The 20,673-nt window shown below is 33.3% G+C and overlaps 1 protein-coding gene across 14 annotated transcripts in view; it reads right to left on the reverse strand.

Moving 5' to 3' along the window:
* Positions 1-20,673, reverse strand: part of CDC42BPA (CDC42 binding protein kinase alpha) — a 239,828-nt gene that overhangs the window by 63,181 nt on the left and 155,974 nt on the right. For all 14 annotated transcript variants that reach the window (XM_010973651.3, XM_045509462.2, XM_010973659.3 and 11 more), the window contains 6 exons: positions 16,879-17,126; positions 11,313-11,418; positions 4,694-4,818; positions 2,551-2,656; positions 2,003-2,151; positions 365-456 (listed from right to left, as the gene is read on the reverse strand). In XM_010973651.3, coding sequence (XP_010971953.1) covers positions 365-456; positions 2,003-2,151; positions 2,551-2,656; positions 4,694-4,818; positions 11,313-11,418; positions 16,879-17,126 — 826 coding nt within the window. The remainder of the gene's footprint in view (positions 1-364; positions 457-2,002; positions 2,152-2,550; positions 2,657-4,693; positions 4,819-11,312; positions 11,419-16,878; positions 17,127-20,673) is intronic.

Consider the following 20,673-nt stretch of genomic DNA (forward strand, 5'->3'; position numbering starts at 1 on the left):
CCCCCCCAAAAAACCTACAATATTCTGACTTTAAAAAACTAAATGATAAAATAATTTTTTCCAATCACAAAAATATTGTTCAAGAAATAGTCCATGGCACTGAAAAAACCATCAAATTTATGGCACAGTGAGTTTTTCTGCTATTATGAAATCTTTAAAAAATGTTTATCAAGTTAAACTCAAGAGACCTGTCTACCAACTATGTGTATGTATGTGTGTATCACATGCATATATACATCCATAAATGAGTGCCAGAATTGTGTATGTGAACAATTCTACCTACACAATAAGCTGATTCTTGTGTAATAAAATGTATTCATAACAGAACATTAAGTCCTGATTGATGCAAAGCACATTCCCATACCCTTTTCAGATCTAAGCTCTTCAGTGTCCTTTATCAGTTGTTCGATTTCTGATAGTAGTTCCAAGTTCTTCTTCTCTGAATCTTTTAGTTTACTTAAATAGGGGAAAAAAAGGAAAAATGACATTATTTATATTGTTGGTTAGTGAGCCATCATATATGTAGCTGGACTTACTTGGTTTAAGTGTCAGTCATGATAAATTAGGAAACTGCAAACTACTACAGGAAGGACAAATACAGCCTGTCATCTACTCTTGCGTAAATAAAGTTTTACTGCAATGCAGCCAGGCTCACCCATTTACAGGCTGTCTGAGGCTGCTTTTTGCACTACAACTGCAGACTTGAGTAGACAGAGACTATATGGCCTACAAAAAGTATTTACTATTTTATAGAAAAAGTTGCTGGTCTTGAGCTAAATTACTAAATTTAAAAATGTCATAAAATCAAAGGTTAATATTAGAATTCTGTTAGATTTCTTTCATAGACAATCACAAAAGTAAGTTTATAATTTTCAGTTTGACTCATATTCCCAATTTGCAGACAAATGTGTAAATTCATATGTCTTAAATATAAGAAGAAAGATCACACTTATTCCAAATTATAACACAGAGAATGACATGTAGTAGCTCCTTATGTTGAGATCAATTTATACTCTCCAGAAAGTTTTTTTTTTCCATTTTCAATGTCACACTAGCACATTTAAGAAAAGCATACTTACTTTACGATTGGATAGTTTATAGCAAGAATTTACAATTCAACTGGGGTGCCAGGTATCTGGCCTCTGACATAAATCAAAACATTAATGATTGCAGTTTAATGACTAAGGCTTCATATCATTAAAAACTGAGTTTAGGGGACTGTATTTTTTTCATGACTAAATGCCTTTGTAAGCTTTGTAAGGTATGCTGAGCACCGAATGGATTTTTTCATTTATATTTTGATTAGTAACATGAACTTCCTATTGCTCCTCTATTATTACCTATACTGACTTATTCTTAAAACATTTTAATACCCAATTCAGCTACAATTTTTGCTTTATCATTTATTTATTCAGAGTATAATCTGTTCCACTGTTGTGATAATGGAAGGAATGTATTCATCCACATGGAGACTGTGGAGGATATACCTTTTTTTTTTTAAACATAAAAGAACATAAAAAACAAATATAATTTAAATACACTATACCATTATGAAATTTACCATCACTAGAACCTTCATTTGTAAAAAAAAAAAAAAATAGTAAGAACCCAGAATTTTCAGATGACTATCATTTGTTCTGACTCTGTGCTGCATTTTTATATTAATATGGTATTCTTGAACATGAGAGGACTTCGGATTTAATGGAGTAAAATTTGAGCATGAACTAAATTTTACAAATAAGGGGAAAAGGAAATAATAGAAATTTAATTAGTACTATTAATTCCACTTTATGGACGAGTCAGATGGAAACAAAGCTGTGTTAAAATACCATCACTGCACACAAGGCCTGAAAGCATCCACTCATTTTCAAATTTTCATAATTTTTCCTCTGGTCATCACTTAAAAAAAAAGTGGTAGGTAGGGAACTAAATATGTAACTTCTCTCCAAATACTGGACCAAATTAGAAATCACTCTAGAGGGACAATATTATTCAATCTTACCATTCTGTTATGATGTTAGATGCTTTAACTTTATTCAGTTCTTCTTGGATAGCCTGTTTGGCTCTTATTTCTGCATCCAGAGCTGACTGTAACTCCAATCGAGCTGACATATCCAGTTTTGCAAAACGACGCATTTTCCAGGGCATATCCTATGAGAGGATGTAACTGCATTTTTAGCTCCACTCTATTTTAGTTTTAACATTTAAATTTAGTAATATAAGTGAATTTGGAAACTAACTGAAAGAATTACCTTTCCTTAATTACAGAATAAAATAGAAACATTACTTGTGAAAATATATTAATTTTCATTAAACTCAGAAATAATTGTAGATGCACGTATAAACACATTAACTTTTTATAGTTATTACTAACAATGGCTAGCCATGCAAATTACAGTTAGAAAGCCGCGCATTATGATTTCCTACGGAAAAGACTTAGAATGATTTCTCATGAAAATCTTAAAGTCTGCAAAGCCTATTTCTGACAGTGTGTTTTGAGTCTTTTCCCTAATAACACAATAAGCCTCCTTGTAAAATGGCAGAGCTTACTGTTGCTCGTGTACCCAAGCTGGAATTTCTTAATGCTTCCAATTCTTCCGTCATTTTAGAAGCTAAGGCCTGAAGATATCCTCGTGCATCCTTTTCATCACTGACCCTAGAATATATGCATATAAAGACAGAGGTAAAGAACCAAAGTAAAACAGAAAACTTTAGTGAGATATATGTTAAAGCATCATAAAGAAATAAGTGAAAACTAACAGAAATGTTTTTAAATATCTTCTTTCTAAAGGTCTATTACAGTATTACTATCTGTCAACAACTGGGACATAGTTTACTGTTCAGTTATTTACAGATTAAAGCTGGCCATGTTTAGGAAAGTCCAAACTATGTGTACCTGATAATTTAGTAAAATTTAACCCTGGAACCACAGAATACTTTAAATCTAACAATAAACCACACACAAACATGCATTTGATTTCTAAAGAATTTTAAAATTTCTTATTAATTAGTTTCTATCTTTTATCTTATGAAAACACAACACACCCTTCTTAAAACTGAAGTACAATAAATTTATAAAGTTTAAAGTAGAATATTCAGCAAAAATCAGGGTTGTATTGTAATAAAGCTCTTTTGTTTTCCAAAATGATCAATAAAATAACAAAGAGGAAAGATTAAAGTCTACTGAAACTCAGTTTCTACTTATTGTCTTAAGGCTACCTTGCTGATGTAACTATTATGTTTTTAAATAGAAATATTTTCAAATTATATTCAAGGAGACAAATTCTACATTCTAGAATTTCTTAGGATAAAGTCTACATTTTGTTACATCTCCTCCAAAACTAGGAGAAGACTAGTGGGTGGGCAGTGCCAGCATATAAAAATCTACACAGAAGGTCCCATTCTCAAAAGAAATGAAAAACACTGGCATATAGAAAGCAGTAATTGCACAAAAGAAAAGTGTTGAAATTTGCAATGTTCAAAAGTGTATTCTAATATACCCTGGGGAAGACTATCTGCCTTTGTACAGGTTGGTTGCTTTCACAGATAAAATTCAGGCCATTGAATATCTATGAAGAAAGTATATTTCAGGTAAATCAACATGTATCTGTGATGCATACAGCAGACAAGCTTAAATCTTGAGCCTTGCCACAGCATCTTTTAGAATTTAAACTCCTGAGGTGTTAAATTTATCTACCTACCCACCTATCTCTTTATCTCAAAGAAGCCCTTTAAAAAGATCTTTAGATTTTTTTCTTCTCTCAGATGGAAAGTGTTTTGGAGGACAAGCTAAAGAATCTAAACAGAGAAGCAATAAAATCATTGTAAGAAGAGGCCCACTCTAGTGATTGTTACATATTTTTAGGCCCTACATACATGTATATATTTTTATTATCTTTTAAAGAAAAATGGATTTAGAAAATATTAAGAAAGTTTGTACAGAGGGATGTTGTTTCCTTCTAAAATTCTTTAACTTTGGACACCACAAACCACAAGTGACTGCAATCTTTTCATTTAATCATCTAATCTATAGTATAAAGAATAAATATGGATGGAGGAAGACTATCTTTTTTAAGAGTACAAAAACACTTACACTGTAGCAATGAAGAAAACTACTGACATTTAAATGGTCAGGTTAATTGGCCTCAACTGGTGTTGGTTTAGTATCTACCACAGCTCAGAGTACATTATTACTTACACGTCAGACAAAGAAAGACAAATACTGTATGGTTTTACCTGTATGTGGAAACTAAAAACAAACAAAACAAAACAACAACAACAAAACAAAACCAAAAAAACAAACAAAACAGAAACAGACTCACAGAGAACAAATGAGTGGCCACCAGAGGGGAGGGGGTGGGGGGTTGGGTGAAATAGGTGAAGAGGATTAAAAGGTACAGACTTCCCGCTATAAAAGAAATAAGTCAACAGGGATGTAATATCTAACATAGGGTATACAGTCAATAATACTGCAGTAACTTTGGATGATGACAGTTACTAGACTTATGGTGATCAATCCATAATGTATATAAAATGTTGAATCACTATGTTGTACACCTAAAACTAATATAATATTGTATGTCAACCATACTTCAGTGAAAAAAAAGAACATGTTAGTAGTCTAATGGAATTCATACCAACTTTACCACATGGCCAAAATCACCCATAAAAACACATTTAAAAGATTACTCACCACTGAATTATTTCTGTGATTTGGGCTTCCCAATGTGCAACTGATTCTTTCTTGTCTGCTAGGTCTTTTACCTCTTCTTCTAACTGCTGGTTGCGTGTACTTAAGTTCTCATACAAAGCAGTAAGCTGAAAGGCAGTTTTAAGACACTTTAAAGACATGTGTGACTTTTAAGAACAGGAATTCAAGGTGTTCAGATACCTCCTGTTAAATCTGGTAAGTCACCACAGTCCACTCAAAAACTCTTGTCTTCCTGATTTCTTATTATGTACCCTCTGGTCACTGAATCTGGAAATACCAAGGGCTCTGAATTCTCCTCTGCCTTTGCTTTTCCCTTACTTACTCCCTATATTGAATTTGTTCCATTGGCCTGAAGAATTCTTTCTCTTTTTTTTTGGTCAGAAAATGTCTCTATGTCATTCTCTTAAAAAAAAAAAACTTACAAAAAATGGACAGTAGAGTATAAGTGAATTCCAATGAGCCCATGACCCCAATCTCAATAATTATGGCCTCAATGTCAGTCTTATTTCACTTGTATTCCTGTCTTCTTACCCCTTCTTCCTGTATTATTTTGAAGCAAATCCCAGACACCATATAATTTTAACCATACATATTTCTATGTATATCTCTAGAAAATAAGGCCCTCTTTTAAAATATAACCACAATATCAAACAAACTGAACAAGTTTGCTTACATGATCACATATGTAGTAACTGTTTAAATTTCCAGTTGTCTCAAAATATCAAAAGACTTAACATTTTGTTAAATTCGATCATGATACTAACAAGTAAACATAACTCAATGGTTGCTGTATCTTTAGGTCTCTTTTATTTGCAGGCTCCTGACTAGTCCATTTAGGCTGCTGTAATGGAATCCCACAGTCTGGGTGGCTTGAACTGGAAACATTCCTCGCAGCTCTGGATGCTGGGAAGTCCAAGATCAAGGCACCAGCAGATTCAGTGTCTACGGCAGGCCTGCTTTCTGGTTGTGTCCTCACCTCACATGGTGGAAAGGATGAGGGACCTCTCTCTGTAGGGTCTCTTGTCAGCCTCTATAATCATGTGAGTCAATTCCTTACAATAAACATTTTATGTACATGTGTGTGTATCTTCTATTGGTTCAGTTTTTAATACAGGCTATAACAACATTCTAAGTCAGGGGTCTGCAAACTTTCCAGTAAAGAATTAGACACTAAATAGTTTTGGCTATGTGGCTTCTTTTTAGAAATAATCGTTTTTAAATGTAAACATCATTGTTAGCTCATGGGTCGTACCAAATAAGTCTGAGGGCTGGGTTTGGCCACAGTCCTTAGTTTGCCAACTCCCCAATCTAAGTTCATCAGGAATTCTCCTAATGACCCAGGGTTTTTCTGGTATGTTTTTAACCTGTACTTCTTTGAGAATGGCAGTTCTGGCACCATTCATAATGCAAAGTCTGATTTCTTTCCCTCTGCCAAAGGACAAATTGCTTTATGCATATACAGCTGTAATTCTCCATTTAATCCTACTGCCAACCTCATTGTCTTCTTGGAAGGAAATAGGGTGAGAGAAGCCGTCACTGCTAACACACACACTTATCTGCCTATTGAGAACAAGGGATTTAAGTTTTGTATCACAGAGTGTGCCATTTATCTTTGAAAATGGATTTTATAAGCTTTGGTTTTTGTTTTTTTTTACAGTTTTATTACATACTTTAAAATTCACCCATTATATGTGTATGATTTGGTGATCTTTAGTAAATTTAAACATTTATGCAACAATAACCACAATCTAGTTTGGGAACACTTTCAGTACCTGATAAATTTCCCCCATGCTGGTTTGCAGATTCTGGCTTCTACCCTGAGTTCCAGGCATCACTGATCTCTTTTCTGTGCCTTAAGTGTTACCTTTTCTAGAAATTTAATTATCAATGAAATAATACAATACATAGTTTTTTGTATCAGGTTTTTTTTACTTATCGTATTATTGAGGTTCAATCATAATGGTTGAACATATCAGAAATTCACTCCTTTTCAGAGCTGAGTAGTATTCTATTATACAGATATTAGTACACTCTATCCATTCACTACTTGATGAACATTTGTGTTGCTCCCAGTTATTCGCTATTGTGAATAATGATGCTATGAACATTCAAATATAAGTCTTTAAGGGAACTATGTTTTCATTTCTTTTGGATAAATATCTAGGAGAATTTCTGGGTTATACAGTAAATGTATACTTAACTTTTTTTCAAAACTATTTTCTAAAGAGGTTACACCATCTTGCACTCCTACAAGTGGTGTATGAGTTCCAGTGTCTCCACATCCTTCCCAACAGTTAGTATGGTCACTGACTGATGATATTCATTCTTGAGGCTGTACAACAGTAACTTATAATGGTTTTACCTTGCATTTTCCTAATGACTAATGATACTGAACACCTTTTCATGTACTTATTTGTTATTTATACATCTTCTTTCATGAAATGGCTTTTAAATTTTTTCCACATTTTTTCCTTTGGGTTGTTTGTATTATTTCTTATTATTGAGTTTTTTTCTTTTTTAACTGAGGAATAGTCAGTTTACAATGTTTTGTTAATTTCTGGTGTACAGCATAATAGCCCAGTCATACATACACATACATATATTCATTTTCATATTCTTTTTCATTATAGGTTTATTATTAAGTTTTAAGAGTTCTTTATATATTTCAAATATAAATCTTTTATCAGATAAATTATTTAAAAACATTTCCTCCTCATATATGTACGTCTTTTCATTTTTTAAATATTCAATTTATAATTATTTTTCTCTCATCGTTTGTGCTTTTAATATCATATCTATGAAATCTTTGACTAACCCCAAATCACAAAGATTTTCTCCTATGCTTACCTCTTGTATTTCACTTTATGATCTACTTTGAAATAATTTTTGCATATGATACGAGGTAAGGATCTAAGTTAATTTTTTACACATAGATATCCAATTGTTCCATCATTTGCTGAAAAGATTATCCTTTTCCCACTGAATTGTCTTAGTCCTTCGCTGAAACCTGATTGACCATAAACATGTGGTCTTATTTTTGGACTCTTTACTCTGCCCCATTATGCCAATACTGCAGTCTTTGATTACTGTAGATTCACAGTAAGTTTCAAAATTCTGTGGTATAAATTCTTCAACTTTTGTACCACCCTATTCCTGCCAAATATTTCAGCTGTTATATTTTGTATTCCCATATATATTTAAGGATAAGCTTGTCAATTCTAACAAAAAGCCTACCAGAATTTTTATAGAGATTTACCTGAATCTATAGACCAATGAGGGGAAAACAGAAATCCTAACAATATTGAGTCCTCCAACTCAATTAACAAAGCATATCGCTCCATTTGTTTAGATATTCCTTAATTTATCTCAGTAATGTTCTGTAGTTGTCTTCTAATGGTTTATTCTGGGAGCTCTGAAATGACTGTTTTCAACAACTGTAACCACTTTGAATTTTTTTTTCCTTGAAAGGATTAATCGATCTCCTTTTTAAAAAAATTTGGTTTGGGGAGGGGAGTTAATTAGGTTTGTTTGTTTGTTTGTTTGTTTTTAATGGAGGTACCAGGGACTGAACCCAGGACCTCGTGCATGCTAAGCACACATTCTACCACTGAGCTATATACCCTCCCCACTTTTTAAAAAAAAAAACTTTTTATCCCCCATCAATCTCTTCATGTTAGCAATGTCAGAAGTCTATCAGCTGTTTTTGAGGATGTTTTTTGCAGATACAATGTCTTCACTAATTTCTACAACACACCCTTTTTTGATCAATATTGCTTTTGACAGCCCTTCCAACTAATTTGTGGTTGGGGTTTCAGCTGGAGATTTGCAAGAAGAGGAGGAAAAACAGATTTTGCACTGTCAGGTAACAATAGTTACAAATAGCCTTAAATAGATTTGTTTAGTATTAGTCAGAAAAAAGTTACTCTTTTCATTCTTTCTGAATAAAAAGCATGGAGACTCTGGAGCCAGAATACCTGGGTTCCAATCTCGTTCTGCCACTTCCTAGTTCTGAGAGTAGTAGAGTAGCTTAATCTCCCTTTGCCTCAACTTCTGCATCTATAAAATGGCAAAAACGATGGGGTATACCTCAGAGAATTATTGTGAGAATTAATAATTTATATAAGATAACTCAGAAGAGGACCTCCAAAAAGTAAATTCTACTAAGTATTAGTTCATTTTGCTTGCTTGGGAATGAAGTTTTACTGCCTGTATATTGACATATCTAGCTTATAATAATTTAAGATTCTATAGGAATATGGAAAAATGCTCATGATATTTCACCTGAAAAGAGATTAGAAAATAAAATGTATGTATGACTGCAATTATATAATAATATGTATACAAAAGCTGGAAAGGAACATATAAAATTAAAATAGTTATTTTGTGATGATGAAATCACGGGTAATGTTCATTTGTGTATTTTCAATCATTTTGTGTAATCTTGCTTTTTTGTAAAATAGTTATATAAAAACAAGATACAGATGATAATGTTTCTTACTAAAAGCCATTTACTTTCACTTCTTGGTATATATGGCTAATTTTATTTGCAATAATTAACCTTTAATAGAAACTTCTGAATACAGACTTTTTCTGAAAATATCAATAAACTTTCTTTCTGTTTCCTTTTTAATTTTTATTTTTGGAGTTGAGAAATATGACTGTGAGAATCTATTAGTTACCTAAGTTTCAAAATTAACATAATAATTGTTTTTTTCATTTCCATATCAGAAGTTCTGTTGAGAAGGCATTCAGTTCTCCTTCAGCAGGTTCCCAACGGAACAGCTGGTATAGCAATGGCACAGGTGTTCTCTGGTTATCCCTCTTGGGGAAAATACCCAATTCAAGCCAAACCAGAAAATGAATTAATGGAAAGAAATAGTGAAGATGTGCAATTAGGTGAACTGATAGTTAAGTAGAGAGAGAAGAAAAACTGAATAAAGGAGCAAAAATAGAGAAGATATTACAATGAAAGGAGACCCAGTTCCTCCCCTATTTCTCAGGGAATAAATATTTCTCTATTATCTTTTGTCACTGAATACTTGCCAACCATATGAATTTGCTCTCAAAGTTCTATTTGTATCTTTTATCATATCTTGCAATTTAGCAAGACAAGCATTTTTTTCTAATCCTAGGAGATAGGTCTTTAATTTTTTCCTTCAGTCTCCTCAAACAAAAAGAGTATTGTAAAAAATTATTTCTAGAGACGTATTTCTGGTAAACTTGCCAGAGCTTTATGGTTAATAATGAAATAAAACCAAGGAGTAAATATAAGATTTGATCTCCATTCATTTGATTATATTACAATTTTTCTTAATCTATAGTACCATCTTTTACTAGGTAATTAGAAACTCTACATGAAGTGGCCTTCTAGAGTTTAATTATATTTCTTACCTCAAGGTAACTCTTAACAGAATCTTAAAATTCTGTCTTGTAGACAGAAATGATGTTTAATTTTGTAGTCATATTAGTCAAGCACATGAAATAAAAATTATGTGAACTATTTGGATAAAGTTTAAATAGTGTTAGTTTTATTTTAGTGAAAATAACTCAGAGTTATACAATAATGTTCATATAGTATTCATAGTCTAAAAAATCCATTTATGCTACTTACTATTTGGCCACTTTCCATAGCATCCGTGTGCATCAGCTTTGTAATTACAAAAGAAACTAACACAAGTAGTTTCAACCAAAAAAGCAAAGTCATTCTTAAATGCTTAGAAAACTAAATAATCATGGGGAAAACAGTGAGAGAAATGAAAAGAAATATGGAACACAATGTAAACTTGAGACAGAGTGAAGAGTTTCTCTTTTACAACTAGCCAGAGTCTTTCAAATTGTTACTGAAATGACTATTAACTGAACATAATACTTTTACTGGAGGAAAATGCTAGAACTCATTGTAAAACACAGTTAATCCAAGCCTTATTTTGATGTAAGTAAAATTATTATAACTCCTGATTAATATTAGGATTTTTATAGCTATTAACACATACGAAATGCAGAATGATGGCAGTTCGAGGAATCTGAGATACTAAGAGGAAAAAGATTTCATTAAGTATTTAAAATTTTGTTCATAAATCTTTCTACTTCTAAGTTTAATCTAGTTTAATAAATCTGCTCCTTATTCAAGCTATAGAGTTTAGGCATAGTTGGTTTCTTTGAATTTTTACCTACCAATGGCATTATTTCTGGCTATTATCAGTTCTCCATCATGAATATGACATCAGAGTTGTCAAAACTTCTCTAGTTTGGCCTAATCGTTCCTGTTCTTGCCAAGAGGCAGCCTTAACTTAGCTAGCCAGGACAGAGTAAGTGATGAATATGAGAGAAAAGAGTAAAAGAGAACAGATGGAAAGTGAAATAAAGAATAGGGGCTCAAAAAATAAATGGGGCAAAGCATAAGATAAGATCTCTCTCCAGAAGACTCCTGTACAGATTGGTATAATGAAAAATTGCCTGTACCACAGAAGCAATCCTTGCATACAAGGAGAAATATTAAACCAAAAATGTACACCAAATATAAAATTACACCTACAATTTCTATCATAGTGCTGAACATCTAGCATGTGGGAATGAATATAAATGAGACTGAATCACTCACCTTATCAAGTTCACTTGTCAGTTTTTTATTTTCTTCAGTTAATAATACTTTTTCTCGTTCATACTGTTGTTTGAACTCATTTTCAAATTCTTCCCTTTCACTTTGACTAACACAATTCAAAACATAAAAGGGAAAAAAGGAACTGAATTAAAAGTAAAATAATGGTATCCCAGACTGGCTATTGTACCATATGCTTTATTCTGAAAAGTCACTTATGTTTTGATTGCTCCAAATTGCATTCTTCTCCCTTAAAATTAAGAAATCACAATCATTTCCTTTTAATTAATAAATAGATTTGTCTGCTTAATAACATCTATTTTGTTTGTCATTTGAAAATCTGAAGAAGACATCTGTGACTTGTAGACTTCCTGACCATGCTCACCATATTTGGTTGCACGTACACAAAAAGGATGGGAAAATGAGGAAGTTAGGGAAAAAGGAGGATATATGGATCACAATATGATTCCTTACACTCAGTTCTAGATTGCACAGAAAATTCAAATTACGTATCCAACATTTCTTACAATACACTCAGCCCATCTTTCATTACTCCTTCCTTCCTTCTTCCCTTGTCACCTATGTACCCACCAATCTACATATATATATATGTAAATACACACACAGCATATTTAGTATTATAAAACTTATTTTAAATGACAGCTCTGGGGACAGAACTAATTCACCCTTAGGGGTAAACACAGTTCTAACAAACTTTTTTAAAACCTCCTAAGAAAGAAAGGGGAATCAATTTTTGAATACGGAGTTGAAGTATATATAAAGAGCAGTTTATCTCTACAGCAGTTTGATGGAGGATGTTAGCAGAAAATGAAATTTAGAAATGAAGCAGTTCTGGGTAATTTTATATGACTGCTTCCAAGTCAACAAAGAACACAAGTAATCGTTGATTTTTAAAATGTAATCTTAAAAAATCCTCACATCACTAAATTATTGGATATAAATTATAATTAAATTACAAATTCCAGGAAAATAAACCATCTTGTGTCCAAGCAAATGTGTCATGTTCCTTATTATCTATAGTCAAAATGTGAAATTTAGTTATGTTTAAGAATCTTTATTCAGAATCCGAACAATGACAAAAAATACGAAAAATTACAAAGAAGCCTTTCAGAAAAATAAGCACATGAATAAACTGGGTAAAATTTCTTTATAAAACCATTTTTGTTTTTTTCTTATTAGCATCAAACAAAAGTTAAATCTCTCCCATATTAAAACACAATATACAAACTCTTCCATAAACCCTATGTCACACTTCATTTTCCACTTTCCCTGTCTTCCCATTCGACCACCTTTAAATCTTGAGAGCTTGCCATATCCGCTTACTCATTGCCTGTTTCTCACCATGCCAAAATCTGGCTTCTGTTGCCTCCACTTCAAAAAAAACTGTGGTCTCAAAACTCACCATTGTCTCGACTTATTACATCCAAGCTGCTGGCTACCTTTGACAATGCTGTCCATTCCCTCCCTCTTGAAATGTCCTCTCTTGGCTTCAGCCTGATCTTCAGCCTATATTTTGACTTCTTTTCAGCTGCCTTTGTGAATCCTCCACCCCATCTTTCCTCCCCGTAAATGCCAGTGCTCTCAGGTATTCTGTCTCAGGTGCTCAGCTCTTTTCTTTACACATTTTCTCTGAGCTGTCTCACTTACTATACTACCTGATTGCAATTATCATCTATTATGCTGACAAACTCTGAATCTGAAGCTTGTCTGGACTTCAAACTGCTTTATTTACTTTTTCAAAAAACCAGCTTTTGGTTTGGTTGATTTTTTCTATGGTCTTGTTAATCTCTATCATATTTATTTCCTCTCTAATCTTTATAATTTCCTTCCTTCTGCTGCCTTTTGGGGCTTTTTGTTCCCTTTTTCTAATTCATTCAGCTGGTGGGTTAAATTGTTTATTTGAGATTGTTCTTCTTTTTTGAGGAAGGCCTGTATTGCTATAAACTTCCCTCAGCACTGCCTTTGCTGTGTCCCATAGATTTTGAGTGGTTGTGCTTTCATTGTCATTTGTCTCAAGGTATTTTTTAATTTCAGCTTTGATTTCCTCATTGACCCATTGTTTTTTCAATAACATATTGTTTAATCTCCGTGCTTTCCTTTTTTTCTCCTTTGTTTCTCTGTTGTTGATTTCTAGTTTCATGGTATTGTGGTCAGTAAAGATGCTTGAGATAATTTCTGTCTTCTTAAAATTGTTAAGGATTCTTTTGTGCCCAAGTACATGATCAATCCTGGTAAATGTTCCATGTGCACTTGAAAAGAATATACATCCTATTTTTGGGGGGTGTAATGTTCTGAAAATATCCACCAAATCTAATTTTTCTATTGTATTATTTAATTTCTCTGTTGCCTTATTTATTTTCTGTCTGGAAGATCTGTCTGGTGATGCTAATGCGGTGTTAAGATCTCCAACTATGATTGTATTCCCATCAATGTTCCCCTTTATCTCTAAGTAATTGCTCTATGTACTTAGGTGCTCCTATATTGGGTGCATATATATTAACAACTGCTGACTTGGTATCTCCACAAAGATGTCTCCCAAGCACCTCAAATTCAACATCTCCAACCCAAGAGAGCAACAAATAAATAGTAACAAGTTCCCACCAACCCATCTACCTTCCTCTCTGCTCATATGCTACTTTCTCTTCTCTTACTACAGGGAAAAACGCAGTTAAGGTCAACCCCTTCGCTTATGCGCCTGCTCAAGTACACTTCCCGAGCAGTTTTCTCCTCTCTCTCCTGAATAATCATCTACTGGATAATTTCTATCAGATTACAAGCATGATGTTATTTCTCCCATCTAAAAACAAAAACATAAAGCAAAATAACTTCTTTATAGATACATTTCTCCTCCAATTACTATCTTACTGTACTGCTTGCTTTCATAATAAAAGACTTCCAGTAGTAAGTGTTATCTATACTCTCTGTCGCCAATTGCTCTCTTTCAAGTCTTTGGATCCACTGTGAGGTTTTTGCCCCTACTGTTAAACTGAAATTGTTCTTATTAAAGTTACCAATGACCTTCAAATTGTTAAACTCAACTGCCAGTTATTTGGTCCTCATGTTATTTGATCTAGATCTCATCTAATTTGACATATAGGCAGATTTGCTATGCATTCATCATAACACCAAATTTAGACATCAAACTTGCCTAGTCTTCTTCCTATCATTCTTGCTGCTCTTTCTCTATCCACTTTGCTGTTTCTTCCTCATTTCCCAACTTCTAAAGACTGGAGAGCCCCAAGACTCAGTCCTAGTTAATGAATATAGAGAGAAAAGAAGTCCTAAGTACAATCTCAAATAGTCTTGTACCTTTAAGTATCATGTGAGTGATAAATACTTCCAGGATTTTATCTCTAGCCTTGAAATCCAGGATGGTCTATATGATGGCCTACTTGACATTTCCACCTAGATGTCTAAAAAGTATCTCAAACATTTGTTTAAAATGAGTTCCTGATACTCCCATCCCAAACTTGCTTTTTCCGTAGACTTCCTCTTTAAATGGTAACTATATTCTCCTAATTGCTAAGGCCAAAAACTAAGCATCACCCTTCATTTGTCCTTTCTTTCTCACTCCATATCTTGTCCATCAGCAAATAACATTATCTTTACCTTTAAAAAAACTGGAATTTGAACATTTCTTACGGCCAATTCTGCCACCACCCTAGGCCCAAGCCACCACCATCCTTCTGGATTATTGCAATAGCCTTCTAAATGGTTTCACTGCTTTTTCTCTTATTTAGTTCAGACTATTCTTAACCTAGTAGTCAGAGTAATCCTGTTAAAACACAAGTCAGTATTTGTCAATTTTCCACTCAAAATCCTGCAATGCTTCCATGCCATGGTTTTAGTCAGAGTAAATAATTGTAAGCCACTGAACATAATTTACAAAGCCTTGCATGATCTGGCCCCCACTACCTCTCACATACCTCTCATTATTCTTGCCCCTTAATTCTACTTTATTCCTATTGGCCTTCTTTTTAGTATTATTATTTTAACAGATTTACTTTTTAGAAAGGTTCTGGGTTCATAGCAATAGTGAGAGAAGATACAGAGACTGCTCATAGACCCCCCTGCCCCACGTAGGCAGAGCCTCCCCTTTTATCAATATTCCTCACCAGAGTGGTGCATTTGCTACTACGGATGAAACTATATTTGATGCATCATTATCACTCAACTCCACAATTTACATTAGGGTTGACTCTCTGTGTGGTACATTCTAAGAGTTTGGACAAATGTGTAACGACATATATCCACTATTACGGTTTCATATAGGGTTGCTTCACTGACCTAGAAATCCTATATTCCGCCTATATATCCCATCCTCCTCCCAATCCCTGCAACCACTGATCTTACTATTTCCATAGTCTTGCCTTCCCATTAATTTTTTTTAAGAGACTTGTTATTCTTCATGTAGAATGTTCTCATACATCTATATAGATCCTTCCTCACTTTCTTCAGTCCTGAGAAATCATCTTCTCAGTATATTTCTCCCTGGCTATCCTATATATAGCCTCCCCCTAAATGCTGCAGAGCCTCCATCCTCTGTCTTATTTTTTGTTCTTGGAATTAATCATTACCTAATATAGTCTGTATTTTACTTATTTTCTTTGTAGTCTTTCATCATAACTAAAGGAAAGTTCCATAAGGACAGATAATTTTTATCTATTCACTGCTGTGTCCCCAGCACCTACAACAGTGCTTTCACATAACAGGTTCTAAAAAAATTTGTTGAATGAAGGGACCAAAATGAATTAAACTCAGGCTTCCAATATAACTTGAGAATGACAATAACATATTTTCAGTTATATAAAACAGAAATCTGAGTATCACTGATAATTTCTCCCGCTTCTCATTTCTCATATCTGGTCATCATGTCCTCCAGGTTCTGTCTTCACAGTAGACCTTCTGAATCCATACACTTCTCTCCATTTTCATTATCATACCTAAGGTCCAGCCACCTTGTATCTCAGGGCTAGATTCCTACCTGCAGACTGCTCCTTCCACTCCATTCTCTACACAGTAGCAAGAGTGATCTTTCAAAAATATAAATGTAATCATGTAATTTTCCTTCAGTGGCCTTAGGATAAAACCCAAATTCCTTAGTCCTTCATGATCTTGACTTTATTTTCCTTTGCAGTCTCATTCTGCACCACTCATCTTTCTTTGTATGCTTTCACCATAATGAAGAGTTTTCATTTTCTGAATGTGCCATGCTATCCTTTTCTTATAGATCTTGGCAAATTCTGCTGCCTCTGCCCGGACACTCTCCCACAGCTATATGTTTCTTATATTTTTGGTCTTAACTCAGAAATAATTTTGTCCAAAAGCCTAGACATACTAAAGTTATCTTCTGTGCCTCTTCTATGGGTGCTCCTATACTCATCCTATTTGGTTTCCTATGATGCTATATTATAATTTTCTATTTACCAATCTTGACTTTGGTCTTCTTGAGGACAGGAACATGTTTATTGCCTATGTATCTCCAACCCCTGACACCTAATAGTATTAAATAAATATTTATTAGAGTAGTAAATAACTGGATTCTTACCTCTCCCTCCTGTTTTTTTCCAATTTGTCTTTCAAAATCATAATTTCTTTGTTGAGAGCAAGCTGCTGGCCTTCTGAATCATGCAGTTCTTTCTTCAGATTTTTAATTTCATTTGCGTGTATTCCTTCTCTCTTAGACAATTCTTCTTCATAAAAGATACTTTTCTTTTCCAAATCAGTCTTTAGTTTGGTTATCTCTTGCTGATGTTCTATGCTGCATACTCCTGGTGAGTAACTAATTTGCTTTTGCTATGGAAGTAATAATAAAAGGTTAGTTCATCTCCAAGAATAGTAAAATATCAAATAATAAGTCTATAATATAAAGGACTGGTCACATAACTAAATATTATTTTTGTATATTATGACATAAAAATGTTTTCTTTACATAGGCTGTTAACCTTTTGTCTGCCATAGGTTGCTAATGTTTTTCTGAGTGTACATTCCCTTATTATTGTTATCTTTTTCAGTTTTCTTCACATCAAGATTGTATATTATGTGTATTTTCTGTTGGTACTAATATAATTATTTAAATTTCTAATATATGTATAATATTGTTGGTTTATGGAGTGAGGGAAAAATCTATCTGTATCCTGTTTCTGATGTGGAACTAATAATAGGTTATACATACATTTGTGTTTTTAAAAGATTAAATTGGGGGAGGGATGGTAGAGCTAGAATGTACAAAAAGGAAAGGGAGAAGTCTTCTTCAAATGTCCAGGGAGAAATGACAAAGCTCTAATCTAACATCTTTGTATCCATTCTAGAAAAAAAGGATACATCTCTTTGCATTGAGGTAGGATTTTAAGGAGGAGAAATTTCGTTGAAAGCCATCTGATTACAAATTAGGTTGCAATATACTCTCAGTAATCAGGGAGAAAGGAAAATGGACTTTATCCAAAGTTCTTTCAGGTAGCGGCTAAAGGTAAACAGAAGCATACAGACAGAGGTTACGACTATGAGATTTCCTGAGCTCTGCAATTTTTCTATTATTTCATTACATGCTATTTTCCCAGGTGAGCCACAAAAAACCTTTTAAAATCCAAAGAACCTATGAGCTTATGTTACGTGACAAAAAGGAATCAGGATCTGGAGGACAGTGTATCCTTTTTATAAGTCAGTATTAAGGGCAGGAAAACTGGTAACAGTAGTTGATTTAAAGTCCAAAGAAAAATATGCTGGCTTCTTCACATTTGGGGTCTATAATTTTTAATAAACCAAAGGCATTTATGTGGGCCTGAGAAATGTTCGGGATATCCACTGCAATACTAACCATTCATTCAGTGCCTACCATATGCAAGACCCAGATTGTCCAGCAGTTTCTGAGACAGCCTGGTATGCAAAGCTCAGCTGAAACTGGAAAAGCCATGTCCAGTTATATTCCTACTTTTGGGCATCTTCATGAAAATGGTGCCTAAATTGACATCTGCAGCACTAATCAACTTACCTTTCTTTCTTCCATTCATGTACTATTCTTTCATTTTTCTAATCACCCAAAGAACAGTTTTAGTTTGCTGCTCTCTTTAGTATAGTTTGGCTGTTGAAATAACAGTAGCATGTACTATAAGTTTCAAGCAAAAACTATCTTGAAACCAAAACCTAACAAAGATAACACAAAAAAATTCTCATGTCAAAAGCACAAAGTCCAAAAAGTGACTCATGTCACTAACTGACAAGGACATAAAAAAGTCAAATATAATGCTGAGAAATAAAATTAAATGATACAGAGAAAAGAACAATCTACTGTAAAAGAACAGTTTTACTGCAGGTGGTGAAGGTAATTTAATATTAGCAAACATTAATAAATGTGCAAAAATTGGCTTAAAATAACTCCATGTGATAATCTCAATAAGTGCTCCTGCCCAAAAGTATTTGATAAAATCTAATCTATCCCAAGTCCCACAATTTAAAAAACAGAGTACAGTAATTCTCTTAAGAATTATCCACTTTCAAGCTATCACTCAAAATAATACTTATGAGTGAAACACCAGAGGTATATACAATACATTCAGGAACAATAACAACAGAAAGGATGTCTTCCATTATCTCTCTTAGTTAATGTTAGATTTTAGATATTCTGTCTAAGTAACAAATGAAATAGTACAAGAAATGAATATTAGAAAGAAAAGTGATGAAAATCATTACCATTTCCACTTAATATAACTGTTTACCTAGAAAATGCAAATGAGTCCACTGAAAAGTGTTGGAATTGCTAAAGTTGAGTAAAACAACTAAATGTGAGATAAATATAAATCAAATAGTACTTCCAGGTAGCAGAATAAGCAAGAAGAAGATATGGTTAAAATTTTCATTGTTAATAGTAGAAATGATCAAACAAAAATCACCAGCAACTAATACACACACAAGTGATAACAATAATGAATAATTTGAATTATATGAATAAACTACAAGTTTTTATAAAAGATTTAAAGAAGATAATACAGAAAAACACCAAGTATTTGAGAGGAAAGACTGCATGTATATGTAGTCAATGCTTCTTAAATTATCTTCCTTGTAAATCTAACTAAAATTTGTTTAGATGTAGGAGGCAGTACAGGAGTGAGGGACAGAGACAAATGTTCTAGCACACAGGCAAAAATAAACTGGTAAAAATACCAAAGAAAATCCTGAAAAAGCAAGACGAATAAAGAGGAGGAAAGGAGAATATTCTTGTCAGATATTAGAATATACTACAAATCTTTAATAAAGTATCAGCATAATAGATCTCCAACCCAAAATAATTTAATTCAATATGTGAGATATCTTTAATCACTGAAGAAAGCAGTGATTAATTAATTAGCCACAAGCTAATAATTAAAGAACAAAATGACTTTCACATCATATCATTTAACAAAAAAAGCCAAATGGATTAGAGTTAAATACTTTTAAACCCAGTAGAAATATCCAGGGAAAAGCAGAAAAACAAGCTTAGCAAACTCTGAAAAAAGGACAAGCCAAGCTTCAAAGCAACAAAACACTGAGGAAAAATAAAAGTAAAAGTAACAAATGGGACCTAATTAAACTTACAAGCTTTTGCACAGCAAAGGAAACCATAAGCAAAACAGAATGACAACCTAAGGAATGGGAGAAAATATCTGTAAATGATGCAACTGACAAAGGCATAATTTCCAAAATATATAAACAGCTCACACAACTTAATAACCAAAAAACAAACAACCCAATCCAAGTGGGCAGAAGACCTAAACAAGCAATTCTCCAATGAAGACATACAAATGGCCACTAGGCACATGAAAAAATCGCTAATTATCAAAAGAAATGCAAATCAAAACTACAACAAGGTATCACCTCACACCAGTCAGAATGGCCATTATTAAAAAGTTTACAAACAATAAATGCTGTAGAGGGTGTGGAGAAAAGGGAACCTTCCTACACTGTTGGTAGGAATGTAGTAAGGTGCAGCCATTATGTAAAACAGTATGGAGATTCCTCAAAAAAATAAAAACAAACTTATCATATGATCCAGCAATCCCACTCCTGGGCATGTATCTAGAGAGAACCTTAATTCAAAAAGATACATGCACCCCAATGTTCATAGCAGCACTATTTACAACAGCCAAGACATGGAAACAATCTAAATGTCCATCGACAGATGACTGGATAAAGAAGCTGTGTTATATTTATACAATGGAATACTACTGAGCCATAAAAAAGAATAAAATAATGCCATTTGCATCAACATGTATGAACCTGGAGATCGTCATTCTAAGTGAAGTAAGTAAGAAAGAGAAAGAAAAATACCATATGATATCACTCATATGTGGAATCTAAAAAAAAAGAA

This window comes from Camelus bactrianus, chromosome 23, assembly GCF_048773025.1.
Source record: "Camelus bactrianus isolate YW-2024 breed Bactrian camel chromosome 23, ASM4877302v1, whole genome shotgun sequence".
NCBI classification, from domain to species: Eukaryota; Metazoa; Chordata; class Mammalia; order Artiodactyla; family Camelidae; genus Camelus; species Camelus bactrianus.